The sequence below is a fragment of the Plasmopara halstedii genome (assembly GCF_900000015.1).
Source record: "Plasmopara halstedii genome assembly, contig: Scaffold_2386, whole genome shotgun sequence".
Lineage (NCBI taxonomy): Eukaryota > Oomycota > Peronosporomycetes > Peronosporales > Peronosporaceae > Plasmopara > Plasmopara halstedii.
The window spans coordinates 1,312,800-1,333,061 of NW_020189293.1; the positions used below are offsets into that span (position 1 = coordinate 1,312,800).

Below are 20,262 nucleotides of genomic sequence, written 5' to 3' on the forward strand. Positions count from 1 at the left end.
ATGGGATATTCTGATTGCCTCCTAGGCATCGAACAATTATGCTCGACGCGCCAAGATGGAAGGAATTCTGCTGTTTACTGAGATACTAAAGCGCGGTTGGGTGACGGGTTTTTCGCTTTGCGACGGGGACATGTGTCACGGTGCCGAGGGTCCCTGTGAGCCTCGGTGGCAGGTTCTTGATTTTGACAGCGTGGGAAGCTGTTTAGTCTTAGACTTAGACTCAAGGTATTACCTCATCCTTGGTATGGCATGATCGGAACACCATATGCCATGGATCGATTGGAGGTCGAAGACCTTGGGCGCCACGCGTATGACTCTTGGTGGACCTTTAGTAAATCATAAATCCACCTCTGCCATAAAGAAAAAAACGCTATTGTCGCGGGTACTGGACCGGGGCGGTCAACGCGCTGGAGATCGGAGTATCCGAGTTGCCAAACACCGAAGGTGTGTTGGACAGAAGTCCCGAGCATGGCTCGCGGGCTGAACGTGGAGTGTCACGTAATCCACTGAGTGCTGCTCAAGCATTCGATCAGTCGCTGCATGCAATAGCCGGCCAAGGGCTGATGCATCAACGTTGAGGCCCCGGTGATGCATGTGGGATAGCACGTAATTCACTGATCACTACTCACGTTTCGAAGCAATTGCTGCATGCTTAGAGTGGCATGGTCGGACGAGGTTGAGGCATCTTAAGCAAAGCCCTTCAGATGGGATATCCACTATACAAAGATTGCGGAGCTAGCAGCTCTTTGTTGAATGTTGTTAATAACATCAGGGCTTCGATGGAGCAGGAAGTGGGGTTATCACTGAACGACGCTGAGTGCGTGTCCCCACTATTCTCGCCGAGACGTACAATTTCGACGGAGAGGCGTCGGCGACGCCGTATGTTATAAATAACACGCTGGGCGTCGTCCCTGGGTGTATCGACTGTAGACGATACCGTTCAGTTATACACCCTCATCAACGGAGTGACGGGAAAGGAAGACGGCGACGTCATCCTCAAGGCTATTCCTGCGGTGGATGAACTTCTCGAGCTGGGCGAAATCTCCCTCAAACGGCAAAGCCTTGAAAGCAGGCGATTTAGCCGTAGTGGTCATTATACAACCGAACGAAGAAATTAACTCGTCGTTACTACTGAATTAGGCTGACCTGGAGGACACCAATTGGGTGCAAAACACACGAAGTGGATTTTCAATCCTGAAGAATTACTCGGATCCGTACTATCTTTTCTTTAAGGGATTTCATGACGTCGTATCCAAAGACCCGCCGTTGGTCCTACCTCCGGATCGAGATGTGTATGAAGAGATCGACCGGATTCCGGGTTTCAAAGACTGCGTAACACGCCAATGGCCCCTGACCAAGGAGCAGTGTGACGCCATTAACGTTCTCTCCCATACAAAGCACGACGCAGAAATGGTGCGTGAGAGCATATCTCCCTGTTCGATTCCCACATTTTTTGTGCGGAAGCCTAACGGCAAGTAGCGTATCTTATACGCTTACAATAAGGTATATCACATCGAAATGCATATACAAGCGCATTGCTGGTGAAGTCGAAAAGAAAGGTGAGACCACTTTGGCCGACGTCATGATAGCCTTGGAACCAGGTAAATAGTCCGAGGTCTGTTTATTCACATTGAAGATAGTATCGCTATAGCGGGATAGCATTGAGGTCGTCAATGAGAAAAACAAACCTCGTACTACTTACGTGAGATTTGACTTTACAAAATACGACCTTTGACTCCAATGTTTAGTGGACACTCGCCCTCGCCATCACTTCGTATCAATTCAGTCATGCTAATACCAATGTTCCTCGTACGCTACTGACCAAAAATCATTTTTTCAACTTGGTCGGGCCTCACGCAGTAGTGGTAATCAAGTTTCGACACCCTACTCTACCCCTTTCTACGATGAGTTAGAGGCAGAGAGGGTGTTAATACATAGATCTCAACGTTGCCAAAGCAATCTTATTGGAATGGAATCCGAATCTACCACCAATGATTTCGCTGGGTAAGGGTAGCCCTTCCCCATCCCATGGTAGTAAGGATACCACTATATAAGTTCCGTTTCACAATGCGTTCCACATGAAAGTGGGGTTCATCGTGATCATTAAAAAAACCAGCGCGGCTAACTTACACGATATTTCAAGAGTTATGGTGGCGCGTAGACACTTTTAAAGCGTCTCAATGCGCACTCAGTGTGAAAATGAAGATTTATCTGGCACTTTTGGAGCTACGCGATCAGATAGATACTCTCAAGGCAATTATAATAGCTAAAATGTCATTTTCTGTTTATCAATTGGTAGCTCAATTTTAACGAAAATTAAGACATTGACTAGTCTCGAGTAATAAGCTTCACGCCTTCGCGGCTATAGATAGAGACAGGCAAAATAAACACATCTTTTCTCGAAGCACATATGATTATAACTCAGCCACATTCCAGCTACGATTGGAACTTAGCCCCACTCCAGATACGAAATCTATAGAAGCAGGTCTCAACTTAGTCTTAAAGGTCAAAGATTTGCATGTGTAGTCGAGTAGCTAGTGTATACTATGGCCGTATCACTCATATCGAATTCATGCGTTTTACATCTACCTTTAGCAACTATATGTTGTTTTCGCCACTCAAAACCATAGCTTCGCGCACTCGGTGCATGACATGACACCTCTCCGATATGAAATAACTAAATGAGCTACGAGAGCTAGCCGAACTGTTAAGAACAATTGAGACAGTTTCGCAACCTTTCTCCAACAGCACTGACGGTGTCAATTAGGCGAGTCCGAGTTATTTATCAGTGATGATATATAGTCTGCAAGGGCGCGCACAGTGATTTTGAACCTAGATTTGACAAATTGGGAGCGACTGCGCGATTGCCGCATTTTGTCTGGCTATCAAACTTTGAATTACCTGCTGTGGATATGTGTATCTGGTGCCAAATGCCTTGAAACAGTTTGCAAAGGTTTGTTATAAAGTGCTGATTTTGATCCAATACAGCTGCAGCAGGCAAGTCATTTCGGCGACAGCCACAGTTAAGATTAGCTAGCAAGGGTAACGATGTTATTGACGCTATACTTAATCGATCTATAATTATGCGCATCTTCTTTCGTCAGATCAACCCTCTGTCAGAACCGGCAGGATGACCAGAATGACGAAGCATATGGCAAGGGCTGCAAATGAACAAAAACTCGCAGAATTATCGCGCGCGTTAGACAAAGTTTAATTATATGTCTTCAATAATGAAGCACATTCGTACGCTGTGCTTGCTGTAATACACTATTTCTTGAATAAAATTATGGTGTAAATGCGCTTTTGAAAGCTGGAGATAATGCGACATCCGACCTTAATTCTCCTTGCTTGTAAATTCAAAGTTGTACGATATTTGCATTTGAACGCACGCCGCACATATCGCACCGTCGATGCGCAACGTTCCCATTGTGACTCGAGCCCATACTTAATCTGAGGACAAATATCTGAACGTCATTTGACCGAATACTTCTATACAATATCTCAAAAGTGTACCTTTAACAGGCATGTGGCTGATCTGGTGGTGGGGTTCTAGCACGGAGTGTGGCGACAACGCATCTGTGCGAAATGAGACATAATCTGCACAGATTATAAATGACTTCGAGAGCGGCGCATGTGTAACCTAAACTTGACAGAATCCTGCTACATAAAATTTATTTTCGTTAGAAACTAGGTAGTTCTCAGTCCGTCGATTTAAGCTGGCATTATTCAGAGCAATCATAAGTTCATGTTCAATGTCATCAGCTTGAAACAAAGCGCAGAGTGAGTAATAGTTGAAGCGTCGCAGGCATCGAAAAGTCGTTGATCCGGATCCAAAGGTTTAGAATTGGTGTCGACCAGGAGCTTTTTTAACAGCCAGAGCTGCAATCTCTTCTTTAGCATCCTACTACCATTTGACATTCTTTTTAAAAATCTAGGTGGGGGCCTTGCAATGAGGGTATCGTTTGCACTATACTTGTGCTAATAGTCGGGCGGACCAATTCCCTGCATAAATCGCTTTGGAATGTTATTCTACGTTGACCTTGACCTGCCTCAAAATCATGCGTTTCAATAAGCACACCAAATATCCACATTTTATTGATTTGAAGCTTAATTAAGCGCATATATTCGGGAGCAATTTGCAAGTAGTAAATAAAGAAAATCATCTGAAAACCGAAGCTCTGCACGACAATTGACGAAATCTTTTGTCTGAATAGGTCTACAATGAGGTCCGATGAGCTAAATCAGCAATCGGCCATATGTGGCAGGTGAATTGGGCTACTTCTGCTAATACTCAATTGCTCCTAGAGCGTATTTCTCGGAGTGCATTCGAGATATAACTATTCTCATCAGCAGTTGGTAATGCTCGCCGATCAAGTCGATAGCACTGTACGAGGTGCACCGACGATAATGTTCTGCAGCTTTACTACCTCCTTTCGCGCCAAAGTGGTAGCTGCAAATTGCACACTGAATGCACGCATAATTTTGGCCTACTTGTAGCATTTCAGGCACAGAAAATCAGTGTGGAGTGAGGATTTTTATCTTTTATTAACAAAGAAGTATCTATATTCCCTTACGTGTGTTGCAGTACTTTGTTCAGGGATTCAGGTCATTTTTCTGAGCAGCACCCGCGGCGGGTTCCTTGTCACCATCGTGTCTGGCTTTTATGGAGGCCAGAAGAATTGAAAAGTCCTCAATAATGGCCGATACACTGTATACTCAAATTTCTAACTTGCGGACTTTTCATTGATCGGTGATGAGCTTGACTTCTTCTCTGTTCTATCGCTACCATCACGGTAATTTTACTGTCTCTTCATTTGAGGCATTAGTTCATTTGGGTTGATTCTCAGCCTGTGTCGAGGCATGTATGTGGAGCAGAGGAAGAGAATTGTGTACCAGTACTCTTAGCTACTTAATTGGAGCGTGACTACATATCAATTAATTAATCGCATAAAATCTTTATTAATTAGCGTTGTGTGTTGCGAATTCAGCTGTGAGCAAGGACGGACCGCCCTGATTGATGTCAAGACCTAGTTATTCTGATTGCGACCCATATCATAAATGTCCTGAAGACTGAGGAATTAAACCGCTTTGATCGTTTAGAATAGAAGCAGTCCTCGGCACCGCAGCATACAAAACTTGTCACGATGGTGACGTATAGCAATCGATTCAGATGCCTCATGTGCTGCACCGTTGAAGCTTGGATCACGAGGTGTATTTCGAGGGCATTCACCGCTTTAATAGTGTCTATTGGCATGGCCAGCTCAACGCGCAACGAGAGATTGTACCTTTTGATGAGATAAATAGTTTTCGAGGTACATAGTATGGCAATTGGGAAAGAGAGATACCCCCCCCCAAAAGTACTGGATCAGCGTCTACAAACGGGTAGTCTCTGACGTGCACGTATGCAACTACGTCAACAGACAAAGTTCTCGCTGCATGCGCCGAAGCCATCGATCAGCCTGTCGATTCCATCAAAATACTAGCCGACCACAATAACATAAAAGCTTTGGTCTTTAGAAGTACGCGCCTAGAAATACCAGCATTATGATCCTAGCAGCTTACTACTGTCAACAATGCTGTAATAGACTAATTTTTGGCCAAGTTGAAAAAATATCTTGCTAACATGGCTTGCCGAAGGTCTTTATTCTGTATTGAGGTCCGTTCTCAACGAAATAATGATCGAAGTTAGCTCAAGGTGCCTGGGGCCAGACCAGACATGTTCTTGCTAGCCATCTCCAGATAGATGGCTTTAGAGATTCTAAGCTACTGGAACTCACATTTTAGGATTAAGATTTCTCTAACGTGATGCTGATATCTATCCGCCCTTTTGAGAACGGTTACGTGCCCCCATACTACCAAGGTGCTTTTTTGGTCAGTGGGGACTCCAGCCCACACACCATGTGGTTGTGGGTTGGTAGAGCAGATACACGTTTTGAGTGTGCTTGCTGGTCTACTTTAGTATACTCACATAGATGGTTAAAGAGATTTAAGCTACCTAGTCCATTTCTCTCACCCTATTGACAGGGCGGGATGGAGACTCAGGAGCTCTAGATGAAGCGTTTATCGTCTTGATTAAAAACGTGGATTTTGATGATAGTCAAGAAGATGAGTCCGTAAAATTCAGAAGATAATGCAAAATTACAATAAACTTTGGCGTTATTGTGAATATTTATAGATACCGGAAAATTGGAATATATGAAGATGATGGAGTATGAAAAGAATGGATCAGAAATCACAAACAATATCATTGCGGAGAATTTGAGCCCATTTGTTTACAATTTAAACCAAGAAGCATTATTTTTAGATACATGCACTTTTAAAATAGCCAATATATTAACCACCTGGTTTTGTTGGAGGTGTTCGATCCTGCTTCTGGTGGGAGCGCAAGAACATACTCTCTGTGTCTTTGTTAAAGCAAACCAAAGACGAAATATCTTGCAGCCAGTCCAAGTATTCACGTCGACCACGGGTTGCACAGCTAAAACACAAGTTCTACTGACGAGTATACCCAGGAGCCAATTCAGTTGTTTTAAACGTAGATGTCTGTCAAACGTTTTGCTTTTTGCGGTGACAGCAAATTTGGCGGCCAATTTTCAGAAACTTGGCGCCAGAAAAGGTTTTCTTCATTGAGCCTCAACCCGACCCGGGTAGGCCGCAGGTCTTATGATAAAATCATAAACAACTTAAGTTAAAAATGTAGAGCTTGCTAGTAAATATTTTAGTTTTGACACTGATTTCGTATTATAAGGCGCTCTGGCAAGCTACCGCAACAGCCACACCATCGGACTAGTATAACTCACAATTCAACCGTGGCGAAAGGAATTTGCGTTTTTGTACGTTTTTTGCATAAGTTTATAAGTTATATTTATAACGTTTGACATGCCACCGAGCTCTTACTAATTTTGTGAGGCATTTGCGGTGGGCTTTGTGCCGAGCTTGAGTTAAGCTTCAACTGAAAGCCATGTGTATTGGCTCACAACTTATCAGGTAACACGTGGTATTTCCCTGCGCTTGTTCTGGTCGTCAACTTTGTGTGTACCATTGCTTCAACTGTCGTGCATGAAGATGTAATTAAAAATGCACGTGCTACTAACACCGAGATGTGGCGCACTGTCACACTACCGAGACCTCTGCGTTTTTGGCCCAGTAATCATGTCGTATATCGCATTAATTGTATTGGCAGATTAGAGCGGTTCAAGTTATGGCTGTAGCGAGCCTACGTTATTTGCAAGGTGTGTTTGCATTCCTTGTAAGATAATCAAATATAGCTAAAACCTCTTTGGCTACAACCGTGATCGATCCGTTGAAGCGGGGTCACACATAGTCTAATTGGCCCAAAACAGATGTTTACAGCTTCAATGATCTCCTTTACCGCGATTGCGGTTTACATAGTCAATCTGATCCCGACCCTCTTGAATAATATTTACCAAATCTTTGCTGTAAAACACATATACCTATCCGACACGATGGCTACCGGCAAGCCATGCTCGCGAATTAATTTTGTCGAGGAACAGCTTAGCTGTGTTTTTACCGGTCGTATTATTGCTGGCAGCAGCGAGATAACATTTTTTTCGTAGACAGTCCACAAATTACACAATATCGGCATTACTGGACGCATCTATTTGAGATACTAGAGTTCTCGTACTGGCGTACTACCAGTGCTCTGTCAGAACCCGCAGTTTATCAAATGGAGCCTCCGATTGCGGTCAGTTTATAACTTGTTGAGATGTTCCACACATGCGCACATATATTTTAATCTACTTTTGTATGCTGGGCTACCAATACCTATCTCTCGCCGAGCACTATGCTTGTACCCTTGCAAGGTGGCCACCCCAAGTGGTATAATGCACCTTGAACAGTATTTTGTACCGGAAGTCCTGATCGTGCGGTATCATTTCAGCCAGAGTGTCATGTAAGTCAGTGCTGTGATACAGCAAGCCTCGTGATAAGGCATAATGCGCTTGGATAAACAACATCTGAATTTCTAAACTAATCATTTTTCAAATTCTTCCGCAAAACAACGTGCGTGACGTCTTACAAATTGACGACGTCATTATTGTGACATGCGATAAATCATGGTCGGGATGGCGCAAAAGCACATTGGCGACATTTTCAAGCTGGCCCAGCTAATCCTGACCACAAAGTTACAATCGGCAATGACGAATCAACGCCTCTCCATTTTGGACGAGAAGTGTGATGGCGACCTCACTGAGCGCAACGACGCATGGTTTGACTATAACACCAATGGCATAAAACCAAGCGAGTGCACTTTGAAGTTGACAGATAAATACTACACTGTAAGCATTTTATTTGTCGTGAACTCGTTAACGTTCTCTACAGCTTTCAGACGGTGATATTTAAACGCTACCACGCAATCTTGCTCATTGAAACGGGCTTGAAGAAAAGCGCGGCCTATAACATAGGCTGATGTATCAGATACGACGTGGAATGGCCTATCCTTTTTTGAAAGCAAAATTGAAGCAAATACGATGTTGCCTAAGAGTCGCATTTTCCGTCGCACCCAACACTAACTAACATTGGTTTAAAAATTATTAGTTAGGGGTCGTACCATACGGCATAGTTTGCAGTGTTCTTGTGCAACTTGCTAGTCTGGACACGACACTCCCTCGAAACATTTTGGAACAATCGCAGTAGCCGATTTACAATGGCCTTGACCTTTGCAGATTATACCGCAAGCTCTGCTTATCGATATAGCAGTACATAAAAGGTTTCTGGACGCCAAAAATTATTGTCAATTTTGGAGGAAAGATCATCCAAGCGCATACGCTTGAGCATCGCTCATTAGATTCAATATGAACTCACATTTGTCTTCCCGTGCTATATACGACTAAAGGTTATTATATTGTCGGAACAAAATTGTGCATTTCCGCGATGTAGACTAAACAGATGTGTCACCAGACGTTTGATTAACGCTGTTGCATTTTTGTATCATTGCCATCCCCAGTTTAGAACCTCGCCTCGGTAAGAGATTTTTGCTGTCTCGCATCAGCACTAAATTGTGAGCAGCAGGGAAGCCAAGGGCACTGATTAAAGAGCAGCTGATTATGCTGTCATACAGCATATCCTGCGAAAGGATCGGCGTTTGCGCTGGAATTATTGCTGTATATAGCTATTGATAAGCATGGCAACTTGCAGTTAATCATTCTGAACAGAACGTCGGCTGGGATTGATTTTTTTTACCAAACTCACTTTGTGCTTTATACGGAAGTAGTGCTAGTGACATCACACTTGTCACTAAGTGTCCCCTTACTAAGGGCCATTTCTGTGTGACACGATACTTGATTTCGGGAACAAATGATGCACTACCCTATGCAAGTGTAACACGTGTGGTATATGTCCCCATGTCGCGATATCCCTTCAATAAGAGTAGAAATGATATTTAGGATTCCTGGAGACCCCTGTTTCACAACTCGTACTCAATGCTCTGCGATTGACCCCATCATGTGTGATGAAGTCCGCGTCTCCTCCAGAACTAATGCATCCAAATTAGGTAATCTCACTGTCTGGATCTCCTTGAACAGGTACCTCAGGGATTAGTTCTTCATCTCGAAGGCAGATTTTGCCGGGGAAATTGAGGGGAGATTTACAATCGCTAGGAATACCTCGAGCACTCCATTCACGAGTAAATCAACTTTTCTGCCGCTTACCCGTGGAGTCCCACGGTGGGCTCAGCAATACTGTTGCATGGTGACAAGAATGATAAAAATAATCGTGTCTTTAGGACCTATCCCTTCGATCGTGATTAATAGTTGCTTCTCAAAGCCACTGGCACTGGAACAAGAGATTACGACACCTGATCTTTTTCACTCTCCACCAAGCATAGGATACACCAATTCACAGCGGCTCGTTACCGTTTCGCTAGATATGCACTTTGAATTCTCGACATGCAGTCGGTGTTTCTTGTCAACAAAAATACACTCTGGGGAAGGCGATATACAATTGTTCCTTACCGTCTTGTCCTAATACCGCTACTTACTACCATTTCTGCCAATCGAGCTCTTATCAAGGCATCAAACAATACAGTTGTTATCAGCTGCGATTAAATCCATGTCTTTCATGGATCTATTGCAGCTTCGTGTCTGCTCCCAAAGTGTGTCTGTTCCTAGTTTAGGTAAGCTCATGACTTGACAATGATCCACCAGGAGTGAAGTATGTTGCAATGTACTTTTTCGACTTCGACTTGACCTATGTCCCACAAATTCTAGCCACGCCATAGATCGTATCTCAAACAAGATCTATTATCCTCTACACTTTAATTTGTGTCCCAGTCACGAGACGCATGATATCGTATCCGCATTTGTCCTCCGACTGTATTCGACAGTCGCGCATCATGCATAATTGCGCAATATTCGTGAATCATAATAACCATGGGCTGCGTTTTCCCCTCTTCTATGAATGGGTCCGCTTGACTACCACGTCCATGAGATACAATAGAGCTTATTTCTTTATATATGGTTGTCTTACTTCTATTGAAACTTACGTTTTCTTGTGAGGTTTTCGCCGTGCGCTTGTGAGGGTCTCGTCGTGCTCCTGCATGGGAGACCAAATCCTCGAGCTTATCAGCCGAGAGCGAATGGGATATGCAAGGAGTTGATGTCTTGTGCTACTACAAATATTTCAGCTGTGTAAAATGGCGCAATTCTATCAACCAAAATCTTTTTCGTTGACTTCTCAACATGGCTGAGGTCCATCACTCTGACGCCATAGTATACCTTACATCCCAACACTCCATGGACCACATGGTACGGGATTTGACCCCCGCATTAAATACGTGGAAGGTGTCTATGTAACGGGGTTACACGTACCCTTGTATAAAAGGTTGGGTCACACAAGATTGTGTGGTCGTACGAAGTGTGGATTTCATAAGTCGATGTATCCACTCAATTGTATGGCTACACCGAAACAAGAAGCCACTCCGTGGCGGGACTGCCAGTAGTTATGCATGACAACTAGGTCCTACTATATCAATTAGGTATGGCTATTTTATGAGGAAAATCTACGGTTTTAGATTTTGGCGGTTCTGCCGCAGCTAGAACAATGAAGTACAGTACCATTGTTGAACGAAGAGGCGTCTTTATCTTGGTTGAGGTTTTAAGTACTCTTGGAGTTAGCGGGTTGCAATCCTCTACACTTGTACTGGTTCTTGTAAAAAACTTAAGGTCGGTGACCTAAGCTTAGCTTCCTCTAAGCGAAGAGTTACGGCAGCCTCGCTGCAGTCCGTACCACCGCACCATTCAAAAATCCTTCACTTGATGGGAGTCACTACTGCCACCGGGAGAGGACACTATGGCAACTGGAATTCTGAAATATTGACATTTTCGCCAGTACTTTGCTCTCTTGACGGAAAGACAAGAGCTCTAACGCACCCGATACGTCTTGTTAGGTGGCGCAGGCACCCACAACATCTGTCGTTATAGATCGCCAAACGTTGAGAGCGCCTCTTTGACCGAGATATTGCACGTTTCTATCCGTTCTCGTGCATGGCTGCTAGTTTAGAAATCGTAAACACGACGCACTGCGGCCCCTTTTAAAGCAAGGCTGGATTCGTGATACTCCCCTCCTCCAGACCCTTTCTACGCTCTCAATAGCTTGCACGCTTAATATAAGCAACCTCAAAGTGTTGGGTCTGCTCTGGACGTGCCTCAACAGCAAATTGTCAAGGCTGATCAGCTTTCCCAGGTGAGCAATAGCCGCTTCCGGCCCTTTGGCCGTCAATTTCGTGAGCCCCATCCGGGACCCAAGATATACAAAAACAGTTTGAGCTGGCCTGCTTGCCCTGAAGCCAAGCATTACGTCAAATCATGCGTATTCTCGCTGAAGATACAGTCTTTTCCATAACTCAGTCGTAGGATTAATTTGAAGTGTTTCCAAATGCAACGGGGTTGCTGTGAACTTTGCTCAGAGGAAGGTGAAGAATTGACTCTTAATGTCCGCGCTAACAGAACGCACAGAGATGGGTTTGTGTGCTTTTAGCAGGAGCAGAACTGATAGTCTTACAGAAAGCCAACGCTGTTAGATTATATATATTGAATCAATGCTTCTTGAAAGAACGCTAAATACACACGATCTTAAAAGAATACTCTCTTTTCCAGCGTACATTCGATTGAAATCTTCATATATAACGATATTCCGGTACTAATGCTCAGGCACACATGATTTCAAACTTGCTCCTAAATTTACAAATTCACACTAGTGCTACGTAAACGTACACACTTGATTATATCTTTAACGTTGCACTTGTGTGCACATTAAGTAGCGCATTAATTATATTCTGTTAATGTGTATCATAATTCTACAATAGCAAAATTTCTATGCTTACAAGAATGGGCTTATCCGAACTCTATTACATAATTCTGGCACTCAAAAGCGATCGTGAGTTAGCACAGTGTGCTTCCTTCGTGCATATTTTCGTCAGGCTTCGACCTATCTCATTGTTTGTGGAATCATATCGCCCTTGGTGAGACGTTTTTGGCAAAAGGCTTGAGCTTTTCGGGCTTCTCCCATCAACACCTCGTCAAATTCATCGTATTAGCAAAAGGAAGGTGATTGTATCTAATACACAAGTGAGATTTTACATACTGACGGCTGACGATAACCATCTTTCAAGATTGTAGACTTAAAGCAGAAAACACGACATCATCTTTGCTTTGACCCTTACCAGCAATATGTGACTTGCCTGAATGCATATGCTCGCAGATGCGTGGCTTTCTTTAAAGCAACCTGCATTCGCTTTCCATCTTACCAATCCTTCCACACTCATTCATTATTCTACTTCTTTGCAGCCTGTTTTGTCTTAAGGACCATTCCTCTCTTGATATCCCCCATCCTATCTGCACATCGTGCACTTTCGTGCGAAGTAATCTGTTCTGTCAGCTCGTTAAGACAACTCATCCTTGTCACATGTCTACACGAAATATAGGACTCAGGCTGCGTTTCTCCATCTGCCTTTGAACGTAAGGTCTGTATGCATCATAAGATTCGACGTGCCTCTTTGCGTCATTGCTGTCTGGCTTGACCACATAAAATGTGCACCAACAGGTCAGATGGTAGATATAGATAGCTCTTTGCGGGATAGGCTAGATGGACACTAGCACCATCGATTGTGTGCAAAGATTAAACATTAAGACTAGCTGGAAGACTGAACGTTGCGACTTGCTTACACATTAACCTTTGAAATATTAACAATTGTGCGATTAAACAGATTTCTCACCCTCTCATCATCTTTCAAACCACCCGATCTCGTATCGTTATGAGTACACTAAACAAGCTTTGATTCAAGTATATCTTATACATGACATGCTGTTAAAAGTATGATGAAATGACTGAGCCAGCAAATTACTTCCATATGGAATTTAATGTAGAGGTTGAGAAGAACTTAGAAGCTCTCTGGCTACAGTACATGTGTTTCTTTGCAAGATTTATACACGAAGCAAGTATAAAGTCATTTTGTGATCATCCTCTGGCGACATGGGTGTGAAAATTTTAACATATTCCCTTCTACTTTTGCGTCCAATTTGAGTCCGAACGAGGGAATCTCATGTGTGAGGTGTATCGCTGTGTTTCTTCACCCGAGCAGAGGTATGTACACGCGATTTAGACCATTGCAACAGATTAAATACTAGATCTAGAGACTGCTAGTGCGCATCTATCAAAACTTCTCGATTTCGTTGCAGCGGTACTTGAACTGTATTTAATAGTTAAAATTTTCATGTGGCGGAGAGCAGGTTTCGAATATTCGGCTCGATGAAACGGCTATTTCACTTACGTGGTGGCTACTGGGATCTGCATTGTGGAAGGAAGGCCAAGCTTCCAGCAAGACAAAACGTTTGGAATTAGCGCAGTTGTCGTAATGCTGATTATTAAACACAGAAAATCAAATTCTTTCTACTACTAGTAAACAAGCATAGTAGAAAGTTTGTAATCTCGAATTGTATCCACTAGAAAAGTCAGTGTTCATCAGGAGCACCGGCTGTTTTACGATCTGATGTAGAAAGGGGCTTCAAGAAAGATTGGAAAATAGCTGGTTAGGACTACCGCAGTGTGTAGAGCTCTCAGTTTAAAATTTTCACTCAAACACAAACTTTCTCTCTCCGTCCGATCAGCTCCCTCAATGTACCGCTTAATCGTCGTCGCAATTGCAAATGCTTGTCACAGTCAGTCGACGCGAAGCAGCAGAAGTCAATCATCCTGATCTTCAGCAACCTTACAACTTTGTTGTCGAGTCGCGTGATGTTTCGGCCACGCCGTCAAAATCCCGAAGTCTTCGCGAACGCGACTTCGTTCCTGTTGATGAAGAGCGCGATAAACTTGCATCGGTCGCACACGAAAACTGTCACAGGTAATTTCCCCGAATTCATTCGATGTTAATAAGATATGGAGCAGTATCACTCTTCCAAAAGAGAGAATCCTAGATGTGATCCCAACTGACAGCCTTCCTCTGAAAAAGAGATGGAAAGAACCTCTTCCGAAACAAGAACCTCTTCCGAAACAAGAACCTCTTCCGAAACAAGAACCTCTTCCGAAACAAAAAGGTCTTTTGAAACGAGTAAAAAGACAAAAATCAATTTCGGAGATCTATAGCAATTCAAAACTAATTGAATAAAAATATGAACCTGAGTACAATTTTCTTTTAGATAATCAAAAAAGTGGCCGAATCGGCTTTCTTTCAAAACCGTGACGGTTGGACTCTTCAACGGTACCCCAGCACCACGAAACATTCTTTTTTTCGAAACGGTGAGGGGCCGTAAAGTATCGACATAATTAGTTGACCAGGCCAAGCCTCTTCTTTGGATTGAAGGCTTCTCAATTACGCAGCACAAAAGTGATATACTTGACTGAGTTGGCGACTAATCTGTTCATGTGCATACAGTTCGCTAGTGTTTAAGTAAATGTCCAAATACAATATCCCAGGTCTACACAGATATGGACATACATACCGTTCAATCAGTTTTTGTATAGGCACCAAATATCTACATCACCAAACACTTTTACGTCGCGCACTAAAAGCCCTTGCGGCATGTTTATTGCTTAGGGTATAGAACACGGAGTGTCTACCAAAGTAAGTGTCTCTGTTAGCGTTTATCAACTACTACTACTAAAACCTTGCGTTTGCGCCAAAATGATGGCTGTATTTAGCATACTATAATACTACAGGCATACCCAATTCGACGCAAAAACTAAATTTAATCTATCACTAAGCCAACTTCGTGCTTCGCGCGAAAAGAAATGTCTATGACGACACAGTGCTCCCTGGGCGAGAGCCATTGTCATGTGATGTTTTTTTGCTTCTTACAACTGGTCAATCCCTTGACAAAATTTCCAGTTCGAAAATCAGACCAAGTTGTTGTCACCACGTCGTGAAATTGTGAAACGGGACTCGTAAGTTCCTTTTAGGCAGCCATCCCACACCTCACACACAGCTTTTTGTTACTTAATAATAGTTCATTTTGAAGTTTGCTGAGACCACATCCCCTCTGGCTCTGATTGAACCAACCCGGTGATTTCACTGACTCGCGACTTACTGCACACATCCATTTTAGGCTCGAGAAAAGCTTTCTTCTGGTAACTGAGGCAAGACTTGCATTTTCTAGGACACCAGTCACTTCATTTCCGAGGGACTCAACTCTTTGTCTCGAACTCGTGAAGCTGCACTGCTTCGCATAGTATTTGATCATATGGTATTTGTAACTTAGTACCGCTAACGATGCACCACCACTAATATTGTCAGTAAGTCGTGAGTGAAGTGCCTGGCACATCACTCACGACTTACTAAAACCACGCCAATGAACGGCTCTGACTCATTTTCACGGAATCAAACTGTTAAGGCCACAACATACAGCCACTCTTTTCTATATCACGGGGGCGAATTTTAAGAAACACCAGATTCTAGCTGTAACTTTTTATCTTATCAAAGATATACTTTCACAGCCGCAAAGAATTGCCATCATTTGTATTTAATCAGGGATATGATCTAGAGGCTGCAACACGTCATCGCTAACTTTGTTCAATTGGAATATCTGCGCTAACCACCGCTTCTAGGTGCTTTCAAGCATGGATCAAAGCACGTTGCAACATCGCTGCTATTAGATTCGGACTTACCCAATATGCTGCACCAACGCTATCGAGAGCTGAGTTAAAAGCGCTTTTTTATATATTGGGATCACGAATCGCAAACATATACTAGGACAGAACTGCATGACCCCTGATAATTTTCTCTTCCGGCCTATCCATCGATTATGGTGTTCCAGCCCCACCATACATCTAGTAAGATCATATCGCAAATTAGGTCCAGATTTGAGCAGAGCTTTATGTTTTTGATACTTTCAATTTTGCAAAGAATAGCTAGAAAAAACTTCGACAATGGTCCCTTCCAAATACGTACGAAGATTGAATCCGAATTTGTCATCTTTAATGTCTCCACGTGCCGTCTACTGTTTCGACAGTCGCGCGTCGCACATAATTGCACGAGACTTGAGTCTCTACTGAAGCTTCAAACGGCTTCAGAAGAATCGGGATACTAGGGTTGGTACTTACAACCGTGGGCTGAGATCTCTAAGCAAGTGTCGCCCCATTTGGAGCTGAAATATATTGACCTCAACCTCAACGGAATATAAAAGAATTCGGTTTCCCACAGTAGGTCGCCTTGTAACTACAATGACACGACACGTTCCCGCAAGAGGTTCGTCGGTCAACCTGGTGTGGGAGCTAGATGATTTGTTTTATTCCACTCAGGATAAGTGGGGGACACGGGTGGTCGAACTGCTCGGAAGTGACACAGACGCAAGTTTAACAAGTATCATAAATGTGGTTGGTAAGCGAAAAGTTTCTTTTCCGTGGCCTGGCTGACATCCATCGTTTCTGGCGCTTATAAAGCCTACACCTTTTGCACTCCGGCCGACACTCACGACAAAAAGCTGTACTTTGCACTCAATGTACCGTACAACTTCCTCAAAAGAGGTAAAGCATACGCAGGGGGCTTTGGATCGGGCACACCAGTTTGAGTACCCAGAATGGAAATGGTAGTGTAATGTTTTCAGAGGAAGGTCTGCTGTTGCTCTAGTTAATTCATTTACGGACAGAAATCGCTACTACTCGCCTCACTTGATGAGTGAAAATAAAGTGTGATCCCACACAATATGTATTGCTAAGCGGTGCAAGCATTCGAGACATCTGCCACTTCAACACTCTCCATATCGGGGTTAAACAGACACCGTAAGTCAAAACTCATTTATGTCCTTAGCTCCCCCTGTTTGTAGTTGATATCACTACGCACAGAAGCCCCACCTGGGACAGGGCTCATTTGATGTCCATCGTGATATCTCTTGCCCAAAGAGGGATAAACGGATAACCCGTACCTGATCTCAAAGTGCTGACGCTTAGCTTCGGCAATCTTACTGTGAATGTTCCCACGGCTGACTGGTTAAGGCGTTTGTGAAGGTATTTCGAAAGGGCATTATGATAACTACGGGACGCCATCATACAAGCGATTACTGCTTCCATTTTCTGGGTATCGAATTGTGCTATCGTCTCTGGACTGGCTTAAAACTGAAGTCTGTTAAGCATGCCTTGTTATGCCGACTACAATTAGTGACCATATCCTCACCGAATGTACATTTTTTCCAAGTCACGGTAGTCAATTTGACGGCAAGCACTACCACATGCAACGTCATGCCGTGCAGAATGCACAGAAGTAGATTTGACATTGCATGTCCGCATTAACTCACTCGCAGGAGAAGAGCTTGAAAGCTTCATCCATGAGCGAAACCCAAAGCCTACCAGATTAAAGACTACTAGCTTTGCTCTTAACTCAACGGTGACATATAATTGAAAAAGAAAGCGACTTACATGCTTCCATACTTTTTCCTACTTATTGAATTGCCACGCAAATCTTCACAAACCACTTGCTGTCTGCCACACAGACCTAGGCCATAATCTATACTCATCAAACAATGAGTAATAGTGGCCCGAGCCACCACAATTGGAGCAATGCGCGAGGCAACCTGAAGCTGGATCAGTTTATATCCTATGCGCTTTTTCTCGAAACTTCTCCATCTTCGTTTACCATGTGGCGAAGCAGCTCTAGAATGATTGATTTTTTTGCTCACATAAAGGTACAAAACTTGTCCATCTCAATACATTTTCATTGAAAAGCAAGGGTCGATACAGTCATCCACACTAACCAAATATCACAAATGGCATGATGGGAAGTAGGCAAGAAACACATATTAGCTTGATCAGAAGGCATGAGCAGATTCTCTCTTCGTAGTCGACGATATAAGCCCTGTTGTTTGCTCTCCACGATAAAGAGTACGTTGTTTCGAAAAATCGGTAATTATTTCGATGATAGCCTTTTACAAATAAATTCGGAAAAAAATCATTTTATCTTTCGTTAACATGAAAGAAAGTTCCCAGGGGACCTTTTCAATAATGTCTGAAAAGGTTGACTTGTTGCGTTCAGAGGATTGACAGCATTCACTGACTCGCCAATGTTAGACGCATAGTGTCAAAAAAGTCCTTTAGTGAAAAGAAAGGGGCGTCCGCAAAACTAGAGTGACTCACATACAGTTGACACCCCCGCTAATTAGAACAGCCCATTCTATATCCGCCTATAATCTAGCAAGGTTGAGAACCAGCTTTATCGATGCTGAATTTTTCTCCTGGATCTTTTGGTCTCAGACACAACGACCGTGGTGCGACCTAAGAAACTCCAATTCTTAATGAAGGTTGACAAATTCTTACGTGTATGATCGTCGCGTTGTTTCAAGCGGAGCAGACTCGCAACTTTGCCATATCCAAAGTTTAGATAAAGAATACACAACCATGTCTTGGTGTTACGCCCCAGGTTCGTCTTTCACAGGCCCACATAATATCGCTTGCACCCACCTTATCTCGGTTAGTGTAGACAAAAGTTACTCTTTTCGCGTCACCCCCACATCAAGCCCCCTTCTTCGCCTTGGTAAGAAAGAGCACAAAGGTATCGCTTAGAGGCCAGGTGCTTTGCACTCGGGGGCTTGGTTTGTAGTCTGAGTGAATCTGTAACGGGGTTACACGAACCCTAATAACAAGGGTGTGTGTCGCACGAGTTGTGCAGTCCCATCATGCGATGGGACCACACACCCAAACAAGAATACGGTACGGGGCTAGGTAGCCAGTACTTATGGATGTATTATGATTTTACTATATATTTAGTATTTAGGAAAATCTAAACTTTTAACATTAGGATAAAAATATGAATAAAAATCAGTTTCGATTTTGAACAGAAGAGTTCGTTTGCCTTGGTAGGGCTTTAGTACTTTAAAGGCAGCGGATTGCGATCCACTGCACTAGTACTTGGTTCTTGTTTAGAAGGAAATGTCGGTGACCTAAAGACGCTTCCTCAAGCGCAAAACTACGGCAGCCCGCTGCAGGATCTCACAGGCATTGTGGTCGACGGTGTTCTCCAATTGCGAGCTGCCCACTTTCGAGTGTTATTTGTGTGACAGACGGGCGGTATATGAGTAAGCATTGCTTTTAGATTATCTCAAAGTATCGTTGGCATATTGTAATGGGGTTACGCGTACCCTTGTATGAAAGGGCGGGTCACGCATGGTGCGACGGTACATAGGTGTCGATTACACAAGTCGGTGTAATCACACCATGGTGTGGCTACACCGTAACACGAAGCCACTACGTGGCAAGACTGCCAGTAATAATGCATACTAATTAGGTTCTACTATATAGATGAGAAAACCTAAGGTTTTAGATATTGGCGGCCCGAATACAGTTTCAATTTTGGAAGAAAGAGCGTCTTTACCTAGGCTAAGTTTTTAAGTTTTCTTGGATGTAGCGGATTGCGATCCACTACACTCGAACTGGTTCTTGTATAGAACGTGAGGTCGGTGACCTAAGCTTAGCTATTTCTACGCAAAGAGTTACGGCAGCCCCGCTGCGCATATCGATCTGGTCTAGCTTACATTGATTTTTTAATATTTCACAATATAAAGCCCCATACACTCCATTGAGTGAGGCGTGTCCCATCGATGTACCTTAACGGAGCCCCAACACCCTTTTAACGGAGCCCCATCACCCTTCTTCGCAAAATCAACTTCATCACGTTACTGCTATGATCCCATGCACGAGAAGAGGGTGACGTATCATTGAAAGAGTTCGGCTTTTTCTCACGGTTCATTGAAGCTTGTACTCACAAATAAGTGGTTGACAAACCATACTACGCATTTGATACACGTCGCAAACAAATATTCG

General features: G+C 43.4%; 4 protein-coding genes across 4 annotated transcripts; 2 read left to right on the forward strand and 2 right to left on the reverse strand.

The window, feature by feature from the left end:
* Positions 1-5,027: 5,027 nt before the first annotated feature.
* PHALS_03716 (uncharacterized protein) lies at positions 5,028-5,254 on the reverse strand (the record flags this gene model as incomplete). The annotated part of the gene is made up of 2 exons (XM_024717978.1): positions 5,028-5,063; positions 5,132-5,254. The coding sequence occupies 2 exons, from the start codon at positions 5,252-5,254 to the stop codon at positions 5,028-5,030; spliced, it is 159 nt and encodes a 52-aa protein (XP_024583423.1).
* An 8,908-nt stretch (positions 5,255-14,162) lies between these two features.
* On the forward strand, positions 14,163-14,623 carry PHALS_03717 (uncharacterized protein; the record flags this gene model as incomplete). The annotated part of the gene is made up of 2 exons (XM_024717980.1): positions 14,163-14,359; positions 14,404-14,623. 2 exons carry the CDS (start codon positions 14,163-14,165, stop codon positions 14,621-14,623), a joined length of 417 nt encoding a protein of 138 aa, XP_024583424.1.
* Positions 14,624-18,737: 4,114 nt separating this feature from the next.
* Positions 18,738-19,042, forward strand: PHALS_03718 (uncharacterized protein; the record flags this gene model as incomplete). Its single annotated transcript, XM_024717981.1, has 3 exons — positions 18,738-18,761; positions 18,824-18,862; positions 18,923-19,042. 3 exons carry the CDS (start codon positions 18,738-18,740, stop codon positions 19,040-19,042), a joined length of 183 nt encoding a protein of 60 aa, XP_024583425.1.
* Positions 19,043-19,982: 940 nt separating this feature from the next.
* PHALS_03719 (uncharacterized protein) lies at positions 19,983-20,188 on the reverse strand (the record flags this gene model as incomplete). The annotated part of the gene is made up of 2 exons (XM_024717982.1): positions 19,983-20,087; positions 20,114-20,188. The coding sequence occupies 2 exons, from the start codon at positions 20,186-20,188 to the stop codon at positions 19,983-19,985; spliced, it is 180 nt and encodes a 59-aa protein (XP_024583426.1).
* Between the last annotated feature and the right edge of the window lie 74 nt (positions 20,189-20,262).